Here is a 19,983-nt window from a genome sequence, read left to right on the forward strand (position 1 = left end):
GTGTGCGACTGTATGCCCAAAACGGAGCAACCCCATTTTTGTGTTTGTAGATGTCGGACATCTCACAAGTCACTAGTCCAATTTCTAGAAAGCAAGTCCCGACAAACACCAATAAGAGACCCCAAAGGATGGACATTACATTAGCATCTCACTGCTTAACAATAAGACTCTTCTAAAGCCTTTGTCCCAAGCTAGACTTAAGCCATGATAAAGCCTTAATATTCGATTTTCCTTCTAATTTCACCAAAATAGAAAACCAATGTGACATACATGTGAAATTGGGTCAATAATTTTTTAACCACTGTGAGATTATAAATTTTTTTTGTTTCAGTGATTGAGAGCGTTTTTACTATGAAAAGTTTGTAAATTACAATGATAAGTTGCTTTTACAAAAGTTATAATAATATATCTGTTGAAATTAGGCATGGCACCAAAAGTGTAATTTAATTACTGGTTTACTACAATGGTTTTGTTGACCAAAAGCTTTAAAAACTTCTGAACAATAAATTTGGTTCAGTTGCATTCAGTTTTTCAAAAACCTGAATTTTTTTGATTTTTTTGAGGATTAGGATGGATGATTATGTCTCATCGTCTTAAATATATCATCTAAGATTTTATATTTACAAAAAAATCAACTTTTTTCAATAGTTTATAACAATTGGCATAAACTTTGGTTTTTCTTGAAATTCTGATAAGTTTTGAAGTATTCATGAAATTTAGATTAATTCCTAAATTATAATGTTTAATCTTGAACAAATTTTAATGAATATAATCTATTACACAAGATTCATTAAATTTTAAGACAAAGTTCAGACTGTTCAGTTGACCAGATCTCAACATGGACAATTCACAACTTCAAAAATGAGCATTTCAGTTCCTGTGAATTGTGAAGGTTGGAAGAGAGACTTCATGACACTTCTATAGTATAATCAAATAACTAGAAAACACAGGGTTATAGCTTTTCTCTTCCCCCTTTGGTACTACAAGTTCATAGCATTACATCCTTTCGACATGAACTGCTTCCAAATGATGGCTGTACTGCTAAACTCATAATTTGTTTGCCTCAAGTCACATAAGAAGCCCACTGGATCTAAATTGAGCTAAAGCTCATCATAAAATGGCTTATAGCTGCAAACCCAAGAGCACATCACCCTTGAAGCTCTTCTCACTTAAAAAACTTCCTGAACCCATTGAAGATTGTTAGAGCTCTCAGTTCACCGCTTCTTATATCCCTCAATCTCCTTCTCAGTATCTGAAACCAGGCATATCAGCAAAATAAAATAAGGTAGATATATTAAAAAGCATAACTGCATTGCACAACACTCACCAAATACATATAAACAACAGGGAGCTTCTATTGTTAGTTTCCTTATTTCATGAAATCAACTCCTCTACAAATTTCTGATTACCAACCAAAACACCCCACACCACCAAAAATAAGATCAATTCGGGTACTTATTAGGCCCCAACGTTTTCGGTAAAAGCAGATACATATGCAACACAAAGTTTCACATATAACAAAAGAAGCATTCACAAGAACTAAGCTATGTTAAAAATAAGTGTAAAAGCACACTATAGATGAAGCCTCAGGACCCAAACATGTAGCAAACACAACCTGCTTCACGTAAACTCTTTTAAGAATAATCGATCTGTAGAACCAAAAGGGGTAGATTTCTTACATATTGAGTACGAAATAGGATTCTCCGCTCACTAGTAGACAAGTCTACTGCTAGCTGTTTCAGAAACAGTCTTCGGTTTAGTTGCTTTGGAGATGTCACATCTAAATCCATTGATCCACTTGTCTGTCAACAAAATCGACCATGAATTTAAACTTACTTAGCTCCATCCTATTTAGAATACATAGCGTTTATATTGTTTATGACAAATGTAGAAATTTTCATACAAATTATTTCCTCACCTGTAAGAACTTGTTGTACTTTGATATACTAGCTTCACAACTATCCAATATGAATTGCATCGCTTGTTCCTCTATTTCAGGGTATCTTAAATCCTTCTTGGTGGTAGATATGTTTGATGCTGCAGCAGCCATCTAAAATAAAGAACTTTCAGATATGTTCTTCAATATTGAAACACTGATTAATAATTAGGAGGTTAAAATATCAGACCTCTTCAAATTGACTGTTCATACTTGGAGGGCTGACGGCTAAATAAGCATATGCCATTAGCTCCAATGGCCAACCAGTGACTTGCATCGGAAAACATTGAGAACTGCTTGAAAGAAACAAAGTTGGGTACCCAAAATTAAAATTGACGTACAACGTAAAGGAGGGGCTAAGACCGAGTATGATTTTCCTGAGCTATTAGGCACTCACGCTGATAGTCCATGCTTTCTCAAGGCTTCCAACTTCTCCTTATAACATTTGTCCGATTTCACAAGTGACAATGACAACTCAACAGAATCACAAGGGTTTGTGCCCTCCCTTGGGACAAACCCATAGGATAGCAATAGCTCTCCATTAGATTTCTTGCCATAGGATATAAAAACCTGCATAAAGTGATGAAAAGAAATCACTAGAGTTCTTGATTAATGTAGCACATAATCCCTAAAGTTCAATTATGCTTTTTTGGGTATTTGCCTTTGCAACTCCCATACTTGATTTGGATCAACAATAGTGAAAACATTCATTGTTTACCTGCTCACCTGGCTGATATGGGCCATCTGTTGTAAATACAACTCCCTGTGATGATTTATCATAATCCAAAAATGTCTCCACCTGCACCAGTCAAATTAAGATGCACATAGTGAGTAAAATTTTGTGGGTTACCTCCAATTGTGTGTATTAAAAGAGACACTTCTGCAAACCTCACAACTATGATTCAGCATATCTGCCCAAGGAACCAAGGCAACCTTTCCACCCAATGAGGGTAACCGAACCTGTGCATGGGAGAAAAAAAGACGTTGATGTCATATGTTGCTACAAATCAATATTACCTTTCAACATTTATAGGAAAAATCCAATATCGAGCTTCAAACAACATACTATTTAATTATCAGAGATACAGTACATAAAGTATAGATGCGACACTGGCCAAAAAAAAAAGTATAGATGCGAGACTGTTTTTTTTTTTTCTTTTCTTAAGAAAGCATGTGGGACCTGCTGAGAGATGGTGGTTGGACAACACAGGCAGATAAAGAAGTCAAACATATTTTCTAAACAACATTTGAAATATTCCTATTTCATATCATTCTCATCAGGATGTCAAACACCTAGTAATTTGACACCATTTTTGTAGAAGCAGAAGCAAACTTACTATGACATTATTAACTAAGTAATTTACTTACCAAGCGTGAGAAAATAATTCCAAATGACCATTTGAAGGTTTCTATGTTGAATACCTGTAAATAATACAAGGAAGAGTCACGCAATCATACATAGAGCAAAGCCAAGCAAGATTTGCAGTTATAGTTCTACAGTAGCAAACTATACATGCATAGAAGCTTAGAATCTGCACATCATGCTCAACATCAGGGATAATTTTGATATTTTTTGTTCTTTATGTCATGGAGATATAGAAGAATGAGTAAATTTAAGGAATCCAAAGTTGTACAAACAGTATGCAGATTACTAATTGAAAATTGGCCCGGCTCTTGAAAGACCAATGCTAAAAAAGCTTTCCACTAGTTTGACAAAATCAAGGAAGATTTTTCCAGCATACATACATATATATACTAATGAAACCGGCCCCAGTTTCAATATAAGTTTAATACCTCTTCAGGAAATAAAGCAGGATACTTGGAGAATATCCTAAGCCTCAAATCATTGTAGCTGCACAAGAGATAGGAATACACAAGGGATAGGAATAAACAGTCAATTCAGTAATTACAACTTACAAGGTCATGTACTCACCAAAATATCAAGTTGAGAATAATATATGTCAAAATATACAAATGAAGGAACAACCAAGCTTAGAAGAAAGATATAATAGCAAATACAAGGCCATACGTTCCAACAACATTAGTCACTCTTTCAATTGCCCGTTGTCTAATTTGTGATGCTTCCAAATATCGATCTAGTTCTTCGCGAGTCCTGAAACGATATATAGAGACTGTAGAAAAAAAGACTGAGAGTAGACTCTTCCCATAATAAATGATAGACTCTTGAAAACTACCATTGGAGCAAATCATGGAGAGGAGAACTCACCAATACAGAAGTGAATAAGGCTGTCTTGGTAAGGCAGAAATATAGTTGCTCCATCTTGAAGATTTCAGGAGACTTGCTTCACTAATCAGGTAGGTTGCTAGTAATGGCCAGTCCGGTACATTATTTTTCTTCAACACCTCACCAGCCTCCCCACATGTCCACTCCTAACATTTAAAAGCGCACAAGCACAAAATTCATAGAGATAGAGAAGCATTAGTGCCCAATTCAGGTACACATAATTTACAGTTTAGTTACTGGAACCCAAATCACTTTAACATTATTAAATAATTAACTTCCCCACAAATTTTTTAGAGAAAATCTTACTGAGTCTGCAGTGATAAACAGAGAGGGAGGCACAAACAGCAACTTCTCCCTCTTCCTTATGTTCTTCAAAGCAACCAGCCCTCTCTCCCCCACTTCCACTTTTTGAATGCCCATTTTCTGGGGTGGAAGGCCTGAATCAGTCAGCCATTTCTGCAGAGCAGAAGCGTTTTCCAAGGAATCAATGTCACAGCCCCATGGGATCTTCTGGGTCACTGTGGCTTTGGTGCTGTCACTTGTGGAGACTGAACACTGAATTGGGTGTCTACGGAAAGTTAGTGGGAGTGACTGAAATATGCGACTCTTATGATGTGGATGGAAGCTGGGAATGAGAGTGGTCTGCAAGATTGTTGAAGCTTCAGCCATGACTATCCAAGGACACAGAGTAAAAGAAACCTTATCTGGGGTTTATAAATGGTTTGGCTTGTGGTCGTTTTTGCAGTTATGAAACGCGCCGTTCTGACCTTTCTTGTCTTGGTGTGAAAATGGTCTTGGCCCTCTTGGAAGCGCAAAACGACATAGTATTAATGGGCTCAGCTCACTGTTAAAAAGCTAAAGCTGGAATAAGAATATCAAATTCCGTAACTCTTTCAATCCTCCAACATGTTGGCTACTGCCAACCTCATCTCCTGCAACTTCTCCACCTTCCCATCCCTTCCATTCAAAAACCCAAATTCCAAGACTTCACTCCAAACCCAAAACCTTAGAATTTTACACTCCAAAACAACCTCAAAAGTTTCAATCTTTTCTAGAACCCAAAATGGTAACGCTTCAATCTTTACATTTCAGAAGGGTCTTCTTCAAATTTGTCAGAGTACATTAAATAGTCAGAACCCAGAAGACCCAGTTTTGAAAGAAGGTGGTTCCTTGGAAAGTGAACTTGGTAAGAGTGAAAATGGTGCTGCTGGAAGGAACTGGACAACCTCAATTTTGCTGTTTGTGTTGTGGGGTGCGCTCATGTATTATGTGTTCAATCTTTCTCCAAACCAGACCCCGGTATTATAGAATCAAAATTTTAAGTATAGTGATATAAGTGTTTTTGTTTAATGGGTTACTAATTCATTCATTGCAACCTGATGAGGTATAATTTGATGTGCTCTGTTGAAGTAGTTGTATTGTTTACTAGGAGCACAGACATTTCATTGCAGTCTATGGCTACTTGTATTCTTTTACTCTTTTTTGTTGCTTTGGAGTTTTAGGGAACTTTGGAAATCTTGTAGTTGAATGCTATTTGATGTTCTCATTTGTTATTTGATGATTTCTTGCTTGACTGGCCTTCTTAACATGAATTGTAGCTTGTGAACATCGAAAAAAACACGTCCACTTTGGCATGAATTCTTTGGTTGTTAAATTAATCTTTGCAATGACTACAAAATAGGCCTTTTAATCACCTCACCCCACATTTCATTTTCTTAACACATGGTTTTTAACTTTTTCAGTCAAGGGACATGTATTTCTTAAAGAAACTCTTGAATTTGAAAGGAGATGATGGTTTTAGAATGAATGAAGTGCTTGTGTCTGTCTGGTACATAATGGGTTTGTGGCCTTTGGTGTATAGCCTGTTGCTGCTTCCAACAGGGAGAAGGTAATGTTATTTTTTCTGATTTCTATTTAAATTTTTGATAAGCTTATGTACCTCTTCTCTTCCCACCCTTCATATGTTTAATTATTTACTGGGAGGAAATGGAGTGGATAAATATCAGTGAGTCAAATAACTTTCCCCTTGGAAATTTCTTGTTATATACTTGGGATGATGCCTGTAAGCCCCCTAAAGGACAACATCTCACCTTTTTAAAATTGTATCTGCAGCTGTGGCAACATTCCTTTATCAATGTTTGACAATTAGATTTATCTGAATTATCCATCCTTTTATATGCAGCTCAAAAATCAACATTCCTGTCTGGCCTTTCTTGATACTCTCATGCTTTGGTGGGGCATATGCTCTTCTTCCCTATTTTGTGCTTTGGAGACCACCACCACCTCTTGTTGATGAAAGTGAGCTCAGAAGATGGCCTCTCAACTTTCTGGAATCTAAATTAACTGCTGGGGTAAGAAATGTTTCAACTTGCTAAAGTCAAACTATATGTCTTGCCAAAAATGTGGAAAGCTATTCATGATTAGCTAACAAGAAAACTCCAACTACCTAACAAAGCATCAAAATCATAGCTTAATTAATTAAATAGTGTTACTCTCTTCAGTTATTCTTATATCTTGAATAATTCTTTTAGAAGCAACAAAGCAGGGCACTTGGTGCATCAGATCTGCACTAAAATTTCACATGGCAATGACAATTGGCATGATTGACTTCAAGCATTTTTATTATTATTGCTTTATTCATGATTAGTTGAAATATAATTGCAGAAACATTGATTTTTTTTTATTTCTTTTGGAAAATGCAAGTAACTCTATTACACATCAGATAACACTTGCTGCAGGACTGGGCATACTCATTTATGCAGGTCTAGCTGGTGGGGCTGACTGGAAGGAATATTACCAGTACTTCAATGAAAGTAAATTTGTAAGTCACTCAACCATCAAAAAATATATTTCATAGATATTTCTACCAATAATGCAGGTGTTTAATAATATTATATTTATATAAAACCAAATTGTTTGCTCAAGTGAATTGTTCTCTTTAGCCTCATTAGTAGAGTTTAATACAAGCTTATATAGTCCTGATAACTAGGCAGATTTGAATTTCACACCACATTTTGAACCTTCATGATGCAGATCCACGTCATGAGCCTTGATTTCACACTACTATCTGCATTTGCTCCGTTTTGGGTCTACAACGACATGACTACCCGAAAATGGTAATTGTCTTGTTCATGTGTATATTCAAGTTCTATGTTCATGGGTCTCCTATATTCAAGTTCTATGTTCATGGGTCTCCTATATTCAAGTTCTATGTTCCCCTTGGAAGAGTTAAAGTGGCACAACATTCACACACTTATCTTTTGCAGGTTTGACAAAGGTTCTTGGCTTCTGCCTTTATCATTGGTGCCATTCCTAGGCCCTGCTTTGTATCTCGTCTTACGACCATCACTATCAACAGAGCCTAATTCACTGAGCCCAACTGAACCAAAATAGTATTTAAATCCCTTCTGTCAGTATCATTTACATAGCCCCATGAGCAAGATGACACTATGCATGAGGAACATATACCATCATTCAGATATGGCAATGAGTCACTAAAAGACTTGTGAATGTGCTTGAAGGACAACTATCATCATTACCTTATTATACAACCCACATACCTCTTCTGATGGGAGATTCATTGGATGCTTGAAGCTTGATGTTGCCAAGTATATTGAGAATTAGGATTGTTAACATTGTTTTACATTCGTGTTGTAATTTACCCTTAAAACAACACAGATTACAGAATTGTCCAAGTTTGCAGGATATGAAGATTCATTTTGCATACTTATTATAATCATTCTAATTGGGTTTGTCGACAATTAAGATGCCATGTTGGTTGGATGCACAAACTTATAACCTTGGGTGGTTTCTACCTAAATAGCAAATGCATACAGCCCTATATTGCAAGATTTCTGCTCTGAAAAGAATGCTCAATAATCTTAGTCAACAGTTATGGTATTGAATTATGTTTCCCAAATATCATGTGAACAGCCTTTGCAGTGGTAGCATTGAATTACTGGAATCCTAAAAAATTTAGACTTACAAACATTTAAATATCAAGAATAATATAGTACAACAGAGGAAAGCCCATTAGCCATTAATATTGTTCATGCATACAACTTCTGGAGCTCATTTTTGAACTTGGACTTGATCTGTTCCCTCTTAATCTTCAGAGCTGCTGTAACCAATCCGGACTCGGGTGTCCATGGCTCTTGCAGCAACTGAATCTTTGCGGGTAGTTCAAACTTGTCCAATTTTGCTGCTTTTGCTACCTGAACAAAGATTAAAATAAATTAGAATGAATAAAAATCTCTTGACTCTCGGAAATCTTCTAGTAGATAAGGAAAGATGAATGGACCTTGGAGAGGGATAGCTGAACCTCACTGACTGCTTCAGCTTTTCCACACAGCTCAGAAAAATCATCGTACTTGATGCCAGCTTCCTGGGCCCACTTCTCAAGAGCTTGCCGTGCAGGGACGATTAGAGCTACGCAGTAGTTGTGGGAGGGATCTGCATATGCCATGATACTGTCCACATAATTACTTGAAATTAGTGCTGCCTCAACCTGCATGAAAGGCAGCATCCCAGAAAAAATTACAGCTCGTGTTGTTTGGCAACATGTTTTATCAGTAATGGTACATAGAATTTTAAAGACACCTTTCCAAGGGAGATGTACTCTCCATGCTGGAGTTTAACGATATCCTTCTTCCTATCTATAATTTCAAGACATCCATCAGGATGAAACTGTCCAATGTCGCCAGTATAAAACCAGCGCATACCCTTCTCATCAACCTGTAGCATGTAACAAGTCATTAGTGCCCCTATCTAGAGGCTGTGTGGAATGAGGATCAAGTTGCAAAAATTGTAGTCATGTGTGTACATACAGAGAAAACACATACAGGGTCGTCAGAAAATTCACCTTATACACCTCATCAGTCTTTTCTTGATTCTTAAAGTAACCAGCAGTTATACTATTTCCCCCAACTACAATCTCCCCACGAGGCATTGGCTTGTCAGATGTCAAGTATCCACCTTCTTTCCAAGAAACAAGCTGCATTATCAAATATAGGATACTTTTTAATACTGAGCTCTTTTAAATCCTACCTGGTACTTCTCACATATATACTATATATTACCATGGATTCCTGATAAAATGTACAATTATCATTTCTTCTCTTGTTTGGTGAAACTTTCAGATATTAATATTGGAGTCAAGGTATGGACTTATATTGTCATGCTCATATGAAGTACTCACTAAGGATATATCATTCAAAAATAAGGTAAAACAAAACTCTAAGGACAGAAGCAGGAAAAATTGAAAATTCTGCTGGGCATGAAGCTCACATAATCCTCTCAAATTAAAACATACTGCTCTGATCATAAATCTCAACTGATTTTTTTCTGGAAAAAGAGAAATATAACATACTTTAACGTAGCTACAAGGAAGGGGTGGGCCAACACGCCCCACTGTTGTGTCATCCCACTCAGAAAACGTAGCTCCAGCAAATGTTTCTGTCAAGCCATATCCTTGCCCGATAGGAGCCCTGTTTAAAAACAATGGCATGCAAAATTAACTACACTGTACTTGATTAATGAGATTCCTGCATCGCAAAGTTCTCCGAAATCAGAAACCTGCTAGCAGAACTGTGAGCCCAATTAACAGCATCTTTTAGTAGTATGAACTGTATAATAAACAGAAAGGTACATATACTAATCTCAACAGTTGGAAAGATTAATGTAAGGTACATATACTAATCTCAACACAGTGGAAAGATTAATGTTGGTTTTAACTGCTTTAGTAGTAGTCAAAAAACAAAACGATGCTCATCTTGGACATATGGTCTTTTGATATCAATAATAGCATTCTAAACATAAAAGCAGCTTCCACCGTGTAAATACATTATGATAATCAGATATAAGGCTCCACTTCAACTATTGGCATCAATCTTGATGAAGAAAGAAAAGAGGTTTTCTATTCAACTATAAGTATCTCATGATGAGAAAGCAATTACCCCATGCAGATATTGATGAATCTCTGTGAATCGCCACATAAGGGAGCGCCACCACAGAGCATAAAACGGATGCGTCCTCCGAGTAATGAGCTTATTTTTTTGAAGATAATGGCATCCCACAAAATTCTTTCCAGACCCCAAGCCCCAAACCAGCTTCCATCTACAGCTGCCAGTCGTCGTTTAAATCCAATGTTAAAGAGACTCTTTGCTAGCCCTCCTTTCTCCTCAACCTACAATGCATCATAGTGCTTAGTGTGGAAAGAATCCTCAACCTAACCATATGAGCAAATAACCGATGCTATAAAACCATGAACAAGGTGAACAGTATCCACTCCACACCTTCTTCAGAACTCCATCTCGAACACGATCAAAGATAGCAGGAACTGCTGTCATAAGGGTTGGCTTTAACATAGAAGCATCTCCCTTGGTTCCTTTCTTAACTTTATTTGAAGTGTCTGTTAAAGTCAATGCTGAACCATAACCAATTGTACAACCTGCAGCCATCATCACAGACTGGACAACCAGAAGATAATTAAAATTTCAATAATGAATATAGAGTAGTGATACAAATCCAAAATCAAAAGTACCTCAGCTGCCAGTTCAAAAACGTGAGATAGGGGCAAGTACGCCAAGTATATATCAGTGGTACCCAGTCTTGGAATCACTGTCATAACAGCTGCAGAAGTGGCTACAATGTTGCCATGAGTTATCATGACTCCCTATACCATTACACACTAAATCATGTTAAAGGAAAAAAAGCAACATTGGGTATAGGAAATAACTAGCCATGTTTCAATATTTCACAGTACATTCAACTAGTGTTTATTTTAGAATGGGAACAAGACCAGATAGAAAGGACCTTTCGAATACTGGATTAGGACCTACTTGCATACAAATTTTTACTACCTCATGTTTACATCATAATGAAGTACACAAGTTTTTAAACCACATTGTCTTTGACAATCTACAATCCCAAAAAAAAAAATATCGATAATATATATTATTTTCCACTAGCAAGATTTAAAAAATATGGTGGTCCTGGATGAGCTTTACTGCTCAAATAGAAAACAACAGATGTGCCATTAGAGTTTAGGGTTTAGGGCAGGGAGGTAGTGGGAACAAACCTTTGGTAGACCTGTACTGCCACTTGTATACATGACAACAGCCACACCATTCTTGGAAGGCAAACTTGGATGAACAGGACTATTTTGTCCAACTTTCTCAACTTCAGAAAAGGATGCAACTTTCCAATTGCTCATACCTCCAGATATGCTAGTATCTTCTGAACTTCCCTCGTCTTCGAAATAAATAACATTTTCAATAGTATTCAGGCTTGAGCTTATTGCAGACAGCTTTTTCAACTGCTTGGAATCACAGATCAACGTCGATACTTGGGTCTGCCAAAATTTAAAAGCTCAAAAATGAGGACTATCCATGTTCTCTGGCTTTAGTCATTACAGCTATACAACATGATTTGCATAATAAAAATCATTAGGGGTTAAATAAACTCAAAAAGTATGGAAAAGCAGTGATTACCTCATTGAGGGAGTGAATTAGAGCATCCTCACCAAGGGAAGCATAAATAGTAACAACAGTAATATTCTGCCGGAAGCATCCCTGGGATCAGAAACAAACTACTTTTAGTATTGCATGTGCATCCTTAAGTCCTTAGACAAAAATTAAATAAATCACCAAGAAGTCAAGAACAACAACAGAAACCAGAGGGCAGATATATAAAAAATTGAAGGCTACCTGAAAGGCTATAAACCACTCTGCCCGGGTTTCTGAAAATATTGCAGCACGACTATCTGCATTATGACCTAATTTAATAAGCCCAGATGCAAAGTTGCAAGCACGATCAAACACAGCTCCGTACGTTTGCCATTCATAATCCCCCAAGTGAAGTTTCTCAAACTTCCTGCCATCACTACCTGTGGCAAATTCCCTTCCAATAAACTTCCTTGTTCCAAGAAATCGATTCTGTGAATACTTTTTACAAGATTGCTCAAACAGGGCCGCCACGGTTGTGGCCTCTTCCTGAGGAGCTTCAATCAACTCAGTAAACCGAGCATTGCGTACTGCATAACCTGCCTCGCCAGCAACTTCCACTGGAACTCCTCTTTGCTTCCTTTTCTTTCCCATGAACATAGTGGACACCAATGCAGGTATAAGTATGGCAACAATAGCAGCACCCACAATCCCATATGCTCCGTAGCCTTTAAGAACTGACAAGGGATCATCAGCAACCAAATTGTCTTGCACTGGTGAGTCCAACAGAATTGCCTCAGAATCCTCCATCACTGAATGCTTATTTATAGAGAATTTACTCCTCTTCCTGAATAGACCAAGTAATTACCTAAAATAGATGACAATGATTAGTAATATAATTAATATTTTAACCTACAAGGAGTCAAGTAAGGAAATAACTTTATTATTAGAAAGAACAGCAGATGTCATAATTCTGTGTGAATAAGAAAAAAAAAATTATATATTACAAGGTCTAATATTTAGTATTACTACTCTGTACAAACTAGCATATCCTATATGCACCACATAGAACCAAGTCGTCCACCATAAAGTTAAAATTTTTTATAATTAACGCCACCACATGTGCTACTAAAGAACTTCAACATTGTTCAACTTAGAATGCACACATGTGAACTGCAACATCACCGACAAGGAAATTTCATAACTAACTTCTATAGAAATCACTGAGCACAATTTGAGACTTTCAGAATTATAAAATAATATAAACAACTTTCAGCTTGCTTTTTGTTCTGTCTAAATTTTTAATGTATTCTTCATGATCAAAGTGAGGAAATAAATGAATTCTTTGTTTCCAAACAACGCTTTTGGAGTACTGGGAATTTAACACAGACACTATGGAACCAAAAGAACGTATGATCAAACACTGAACGTGCTTCCAATGTCAAACGGAACCCAGATGTCAGAACATCTCTATTGTTCTTCTTTCGATGTTAAAATTAAACAATACATATAACAAAAAAAAACCCATGATGTAAAATTGTTGGATTCGATCAAATACTCACTCGTACATGATGAACATGAAGAGCCATTTCACTATCAGGCTATCAGCTAACACAAGGAACATATTTCAATGGGATATATAAAATAGGAAATCCAATTACCACAAAATCTATACAAGATAATATAAGAAAACATTATTCATCAACAAGAAAAGAATAGAATCAACCTTTTACATAATCTTATAAGAAAACACCACTAATCACAAATAAGATAGAGTTTTATTGATCATCACCATGAGAAGAGTGTAATACACAAAGGTGGGTCTAAAATAAAAAGCGTAAATTATTCCAAAAATCCCAAAAATACCTCTGGGTTCAAAGCAATGCTAGGATGATGGTTCTCTTTTTCTCTGTCTCGCTTTAATCTTCGAGCTTGAAAAAGAGAGCAGCATAGGAAGGTGGCACTGAGAGAAAGGTTCAGCAGACGCATATATATATATGCCCCCGTATTTATAACATAACTATGAGACCGACATGACAGATTTAATGGACTTTGGAGTTATGGCCAACTTTAGTGAGGGTCAGTTTCGGTATTTACGTTGTCTGAAGCCAGGTGTCCTTTGTGAGTTATGAGTCTATGACTAAACCGTATCCGAGTTAAAAAATAAATAAAAAAACCTTCGATAATCGAACTGCTACCACGTGCCGTAGAATGAGATGGTACGGCAAGCTGATTAACGCAGAGATCAGGTGCAAATTGGACACGTGGCACGTAGGTGATTTGCGAAGTGACGCACCTCCATCGTCTCTTTAAATGTGTCGGTGTTACAGTGGCCAAAAAAGAAAAAAAAGTGTTGGTGTTACACTTCACACCACTAATTTTTCAGTAATTTGAATGTTAAGTGCCGTGAGGTTTTATTATCTCATATGTAAACTATATAGATTAATAAATCTGGAACTTGAAGAACATTTGGGCTCTAACTAGCCAAAGATCTGGCCCTACCTAGACCCAAGAGGTCAAAATCCAAGAGGGGAACAAGGGGAGGGGGAGGGGAATCAAAAATATGCAGAACTAACTCAAGATCATGACTCAACTTAGCCATAAGATCAGCAGCAAAATTGGCCTCTCGAAAAACATGGCTAATGGAGCATGCCCAATCCTTCCTAATGAGACTTTGACAGCAAGAAATAAGGCTGAAAGGAGGGTAATTTACATCAACTGGGGTAGAGACCAGTTGAACAACAACTTGTGAGTCACATTCCACCATGACATGACGAAAGCCCTCAACAACTTGTGAGTCACATTCCACCAACAACTTAGGATATCTCTGCTTGGTGCTTACTAGCAATACAACACAAAATAATGGGCACATAAAACTACTCTAGGTTGTCACATAACAGTAAGTGGCTAACTTTCAATATGATGCCATTTAATCAGAGAAACCGCACAAAATATGCCTAACTAGATTCACATGCCAATCATTGACAAAGTCTCTAAATTAATGACAATCTAACTTTGGCTGTCCATGCAAAAGAGTAGACCCAGGAACGAACTAATGGTTCATACGATCTTCTATCTAGTTCTTCTTGCAGAGTGCCTAGTGACAAGGGAATGATATGACGCACACAGTGATACTGGAACCTGCATTCAACTTCTAAAGGAAATCTTAATTATATTTCTACCTTGTATACGGATGGTAACGACTACTGCCTCCATAACCTGCCCTACTACCATACCCACCTCGCGGTCCACCATAACTAGCAACGGGGCCTGAATCATAACCACCACCAGATCCTGAACTACCGTAACTTCCATAGGCCCTAGCGTCACGCCCATACGGACCTAAACCACCACCATCGTATCCCCCACCAAGCCCTCCACCATAGGAACCAAAGCGACTAGAATAGCCAAATGACGACTCTCCACGATAACCAGGAAAAGCACCACCGCCAAAACCTCCAAAATCATTAGCATCTGGATAACCACCGTAATCGCCAAACCTACTGCCAAAACCTCCAAGTGACCTATAAGAAGCAGGGCCATAACCACCAGCACCATAACCACCGCGGCCAAAACCACTAAAGGAGTCGCCAAATCCACCGAAACTATCATTGTATGGGTGTTCCCTAGAGTTACTACCAAATGCAGGACCATGTGCTGGGTTTGAGGCCTTCTTTGGTTCAGCCTTCTTGATCTCAACCTACAATAAAGAAGTGAGTTAACCTAGGCTTTTACTTGGCAAATTTTTTGTGAGCTGGATTTAGGTAGAGGGAGAAAACCCTGCATTCAAGTCCACTTGTGTTGAAATATGGATAATAAAAAAGTAAGTTGACTGAAACTATGATGAAAATATACAACAAAATCCTTGCAATTCTGATAATACTTTAGAGAAAAACCTTCCAATGTTCCTTTATACAAAATATGATCATGTCCATATACACCCAACACTTTCAAGGACCATTGCCAATAACTCACCTGTGTACCCGCCATATCAATCCTATTTCCATTTGCCAGCACATTATCAACAACTTTTTCGCTGTCAAATACAACAAATCCAAAGCCTCGAGAGCGCTTAGTGACATGATCATGTATGATCTCATGCTCCACCACCTTTCCATACTTTGCAAAGAAATCTTTCAATTCATCTGGTGTTCAAAGGGCAAAAATGAGGGAGAAGAAAACAATTTGTCAGTTATGCAACAGCAAATAGAGCATCGCAAAACATCCCATGCCAAAAGATAATGCACCAAACCTTCAGTAACTGTGGTTGAAATCCCACCAACAAAAATTTTCTTCGTTTTGAAATTATTAGCTTGTGCAGCACCTTTTGGAATGGTTCTCTTTATCTCAACCTGGTCGAAAATTCATGACACTAATCACAGTCAAATTATTGACCAAAAAATCTGTAGGGGATAATGAAAGGAATATCAAATCCATATAATGTTCATTGGTTTCATTCTCAAGCAAAAACATATTAACCCAACAAGGATTCAACAATTAGTTGAACTAATCAACTAAGTTAAATTTTGATTTCTTTTAATTGAATACACTAGATATTAGTTATAATTCAGAATTCTTCAATATCTTTTTCTCAATTCTGTGTACAATCAAACCATAACAGCAGAAGGAAGAGGATGATGATTACCTGCTTGCCATTGATGACATGAGTCTCTTGGATAACTTGGTCAACAACAAAAGGATCAGCATAAGTGATGAATCCGAATCCCCTAGGTCGACCGGTATCCCGGTCTTTCATGATCACAGAGTCTGTTATCTCCCCATACTTCTCAAAGTACTTAACGAAGGCATCTGTGACCAGATCATACAACAAACACATAACACATAAATATGAGCAAATTGAAGAAAACACATAAATATGAGCAAATTGAAGAAAACACATAAATATGAGCAAATTAAAGAACACACATAAATATGCGCAAATTGAAGAAAACCCATTAAACTTTCCACAGCAAATCAAAGTTAGAAGCTGTCAACAAAGGCCATAAAGCATCTATATTGCTCGCTTAAAGGATAGACCCATCAAAATTTTCATAGAAAACAACAGTTAGAAGCTGTTAAAAGAAGACTGGAAAGCACAATACCACTGAATTAAAGAATACCCATCAAAGTTTTATTAGAAAATTAACAGCATTCGACACCTATCAACATTTTCATAGATACTCATCAAAGTTAGTGGAAGCAATCTTACCCAAGGTGGTGTCTTTGGCTAAGCCACCGATGAAGATCTTTCTGCGTCAAAAGAACACACATAACAGTAACCCATTAGCTTATAATCACACTGAGAGTTAATACAATGTCAGAGAAAGATAGAGAGAGAGGACGAACCCAGGGCTAGCACCGTCGCCGGAGTGAGGGTTGTGGTCACCCCTCTTCGAACCCATGTCGGTTTGGTTACAGTCACTGAATGTATCAACAGCGATTTTGCTTTTGGAATCTGGAGTGTGTTTTGTATAAGCGATCACCAAAAAGAAGGGTGAGTTGCTGAGTTTGAGTCTTTGAGAGACGGTGGACGACTCATAACTGGTGGACAGCTATAGTTTGGGCTTGGGCCTCGGACTGCGCCGACATACTAAAGCCCATCCATTCTTAAGATCCATATTGAAATTTGGGCCCAACACTCAATGGGACAATGGGCGCCCACACAAAGCCCATTCCTAGTAGAGGTGTCAAAGGGCGGAGCCGTTTAAGTTGGCCCTATTCGTATTTTCGTGCCGTCCAATATACTTAAGACCTAGGCCTAACACGGCCCACTGTCCACCGCCCATTTGTGCTCGTGTTGTGTTTATATCGTGCCTTAAACAAGCAGGCCCATTGGTCATTTTTTCATTTTGTTTGTTTTTTAATAATCTTATGTAGTTTTCTTTCTTATAATAATAAATTAATATTCTTTTGCTTGAAATTTTTTATTTTATTGTTGAAAAATTCATTCAAAAAAAAAAAACAATATTAAACAAGTCGTGCCTAATATGGGCTCATTTTATGTTGTGCTTGGCTCTTGTATCGTGCCCACATCATGCTCTTGCCGATTCAACCCATTTGGCACCTTTAATTCCTAATCGAGCAAGTTCAAGATGCTTGCCAACAATTGATTTTTTTTTTTTTAACTTTTAGAGATAAACACATCTAATCTAATTTTTCACAATACTCATTTATATCTAATTATTTAATTAAAAATAATAATTAGAGATAATTAATAAAGAAGTTGTCATGGGGTCATGGGGCCATGGGGCCATGGGGCCATGGGCCATGGCAAATATTGCTTTAATATGTGCTATTTGGTTTTGAATCAACATTTTCATTAGCATTTTCCCATTTGGCTTAAAACAATTATGAAAGAGGGACACATGGTCAAAACATAAGCTAAAGAAGTAGGTTGGTCAAACCAAATAAGAGATCTATCCAATTAATCATATGGTTTAAAAAGGTTAATCAAAAAGTTAATTAGGGCATTATTGAATCATTAGCACTTTCTTTCTTTTTTTGGTACAAGAGGGGCCATCATTTAGCACTTTCTTTAGTACGTAGTAATGCTAATGATATATAAACATGATCTAGTGCCAACGGATAAATATTGTGCTCGTATATTTTTCATGCACATCCCCCTATATATTAATGAAACAGTTTCAATTTGCATAATGGTGATACCTTTTAACAGCTAAAGTATTTCGGCATTACATGAACTGCCACTTGGTATATGATAAGGTAAAGATTCTAAATAATGAACTTATATATATTACCCTATCATCATTATTACTTATTGGTCTAGTAGTATTTATCTTCATAATATTTTAGATATTTTAGATTTGAATCACCTCCTCGACAAAAAAGAAAACTATGTCCAATTATTTTTTTGGTAGAAAAACTTAATAGATTTTGCTTTGTTATATTGGAGGAAATCAAACCATAAACCTAGCCTAATAATCACCCTTATGATCTCATCCACTCTCACTACTTGAGCTAATCTCAAAGACTTAAAAAACTAATATTTGCATTTTACTGAAATGCATGATTAATTTCATGTTTATTATGAGATGCATTGACCAATACATTTGTGATAGCTAGTCGAATTCATTGTGTATTTATATTTTTAGATAATATGAAGATTAAATTACGTTTTTAGTCCTTGTAGTTTGGACAAAATTTCATTAAAGGTTTATATAGTTTCAATTGTGCTAATTTTATCTCTATAATTTTCTTATAGTTATAGTTTGAAGACACATCATAAATTTTGATAATTTAGTCAACAAAATAGCACTGTTAATTCTAATAGTATTTACTCCCTAAAATTAAGAAATGTCATAAATTAAAATTCCCTCTCCCGTAAATAAAAATAATAAGATAAAGTAATTTGTCAGGACGATTTATATTCTATGATTGACTTCTTGCATATGTTTCATTATGCATTTTGGCCTTTTCTAATAATTGACAAATTAATTTTTTTTGGCCGGGATTGACAAAGTAATTTCGTTTGAATAAAAAAGTAGTTTTTTTTTTTTTTACTAGCTATTTATTTAGTGGTATCAACTTGCTTTACGACTTGTTTAAGAGTGTTTTTGTAGAAAACACTTTTACTATAAGCGTTTTTGTTAGAAATTCATAAATTTTTTTGAAAAAAATTCAAGTGGTTCTTGTCAATATGCTTAGAAACGCTTTCTAAGAAAGCACCTGGTAGGTATTTCACCTGAAAGCGCTTCCAAATACTTTTAAAACAAAAAAACGCTTATTATTTTTTTTGCTAAACATAAGCAAAAACTCTTTTGACTATTTAAAAACACTTTTAAGCCTTCTAAAAGCACTGTCAAAACAAACCCTTAGTGAGTTGTGTTTGTGTTGTGTCATTTCGGGTTTAGCTTAAATATTAATTAACTCTAATTCGATATATTTAATTAATCGTGTTAAATGACTCAATCATAACCCAACTCATTTATAATTGTGTCTTAGGTTGATAAATTGTGATCAAAAAATTTAATTATAATTTATTTTATTTTTAAATAGAAACAATCACTTATAAAACAAATATCTATTTAATTATGATACAAACAAAACCATAAAAAAAAAACTCTACAATAAGCCCTTGGGGTTAGCCCAAGTAGTGAAGGTGGGTGCGATAAGAATTAGAATTAGGCTAAGTCTAGGGTTCGATTCCCTTCAACGAAAAAAAAAAAACTATACAATTATACAATGTCTTATACAATGCATATTAAAAGAATAAGAAAAGTTTCTTATTGTCTTCATATAATACTAGTTAATCGTGTTTATCGTGTTACACATGTTTGACACTGACCCGACATGTTTATTTATCACCAAAGAGAGATTGAGGAGAAAAGTAAGAGAGAGGG

At 36.3% G+C, this 19,983-nt stretch overlaps 4 protein-coding genes across 4 annotated transcripts; 1 reads left to right on the forward strand and 3 right to left on the reverse strand.

The window, feature by feature from the left end:
• Positions 1 to 843: 843 nt before the first annotated feature.
• On the reverse strand, positions 844 to 4,870 carry LOC147287952 (Rubisco methyltransferase family protein). Its single transcript, XM_086239809.1, has 12 exons — positions 4,488 to 4,870; positions 4,164 to 4,327; positions 3,966 to 4,049; positions 3,731 to 3,788; positions 3,305 to 3,358; positions 2,825 to 2,896; positions 2,655 to 2,735; positions 2,334 to 2,506; positions 2,127 to 2,229; positions 1,919 to 2,050; positions 1,680 to 1,802; positions 844 to 1,252 (listed from the first exon to the last, which is right to left on the reverse strand). The coding sequence occupies exons 1-12, from the start codon at positions 4,848 to 4,850 to the stop codon at positions 1,166 to 1,168; spliced, it is 1,494 nt and encodes a 497-aa protein (XP_086095935.1). The 5' UTR covers positions 4,851 to 4,870; the 3' UTR covers positions 844 to 1,165.
• Positions 4,871 to 5,052: 182 nt separating this feature from the next.
• LOC147287953 (uncharacterized) lies at positions 5,053 to 7,927 on the forward strand. The gene is made up of 6 exons (XM_086238999.1): positions 5,053 to 5,480; positions 5,924 to 6,069; positions 6,364 to 6,532; positions 6,904 to 7,002; positions 7,215 to 7,297; positions 7,448 to 7,927. Exons 1-6 carry the CDS (start codon positions 5,088 to 5,090, stop codon positions 7,572 to 7,574), a joined length of 1,017 nt encoding a protein of 338 aa, XP_086095125.1. The 5' UTR covers positions 5,053 to 5,087; the 3' UTR covers positions 7,575 to 7,927.
• A 204-nt stretch (positions 7,928 to 8,131) lies between these two features.
• LACS8 (AMP-dependent synthetase and ligase family protein) lies at positions 8,132 to 13,617 on the reverse strand. The gene is made up of 12 exons (XM_086238997.1): positions 13,490 to 13,617; positions 11,888 to 12,491; positions 11,672 to 11,752; positions 11,260 to 11,532; positions 10,723 to 10,854; positions 10,475 to 10,648; positions 10,136 to 10,365; positions 9,550 to 9,667; positions 9,043 to 9,174; positions 8,781 to 8,915; positions 8,482 to 8,688; positions 8,132 to 8,395 (listed from the first exon to the last, which is right to left on the reverse strand). Exons 2-12 carry the CDS (start codon positions 12,431 to 12,433, stop codon positions 8,231 to 8,233), a joined length of 2,193 nt encoding a protein of 730 aa, XP_086095123.1. The 5' UTR covers positions 12,434 to 12,491; positions 13,490 to 13,617; the 3' UTR covers positions 8,132 to 8,230.
• A 145-nt stretch (positions 13,618 to 13,762) lies between these two features.
• Positions 13,763 to 17,116, reverse strand: LOC147287955 (uncharacterized). The gene is made up of 6 exons (XM_086238998.1): positions 16,970 to 17,116; positions 16,833 to 16,873; positions 16,269 to 16,432; positions 15,876 to 15,975; positions 15,599 to 15,768; positions 13,763 to 15,323 (listed from the first exon to the last, which is right to left on the reverse strand). Exons 1-6 carry the CDS (start codon positions 17,023 to 17,025, stop codon positions 14,802 to 14,804), a joined length of 1,053 nt encoding a protein of 350 aa, XP_086095124.1. The 5' UTR covers positions 17,026 to 17,116; the 3' UTR covers positions 13,763 to 14,801.
• Between the last annotated feature and the right edge of the window lie 2,867 nt (positions 17,117 to 19,983).

Source organism: Dryas octopetala, chromosome 4 (genome assembly GCF_963921425.1).
Source record: "Dryas octopetala chromosome 4, drDryOcto1.1, whole genome shotgun sequence".
NCBI classification, from domain to species: Eukaryota; Viridiplantae; Streptophyta; class Magnoliopsida; order Rosales; family Rosaceae; genus Dryas; species Dryas octopetala.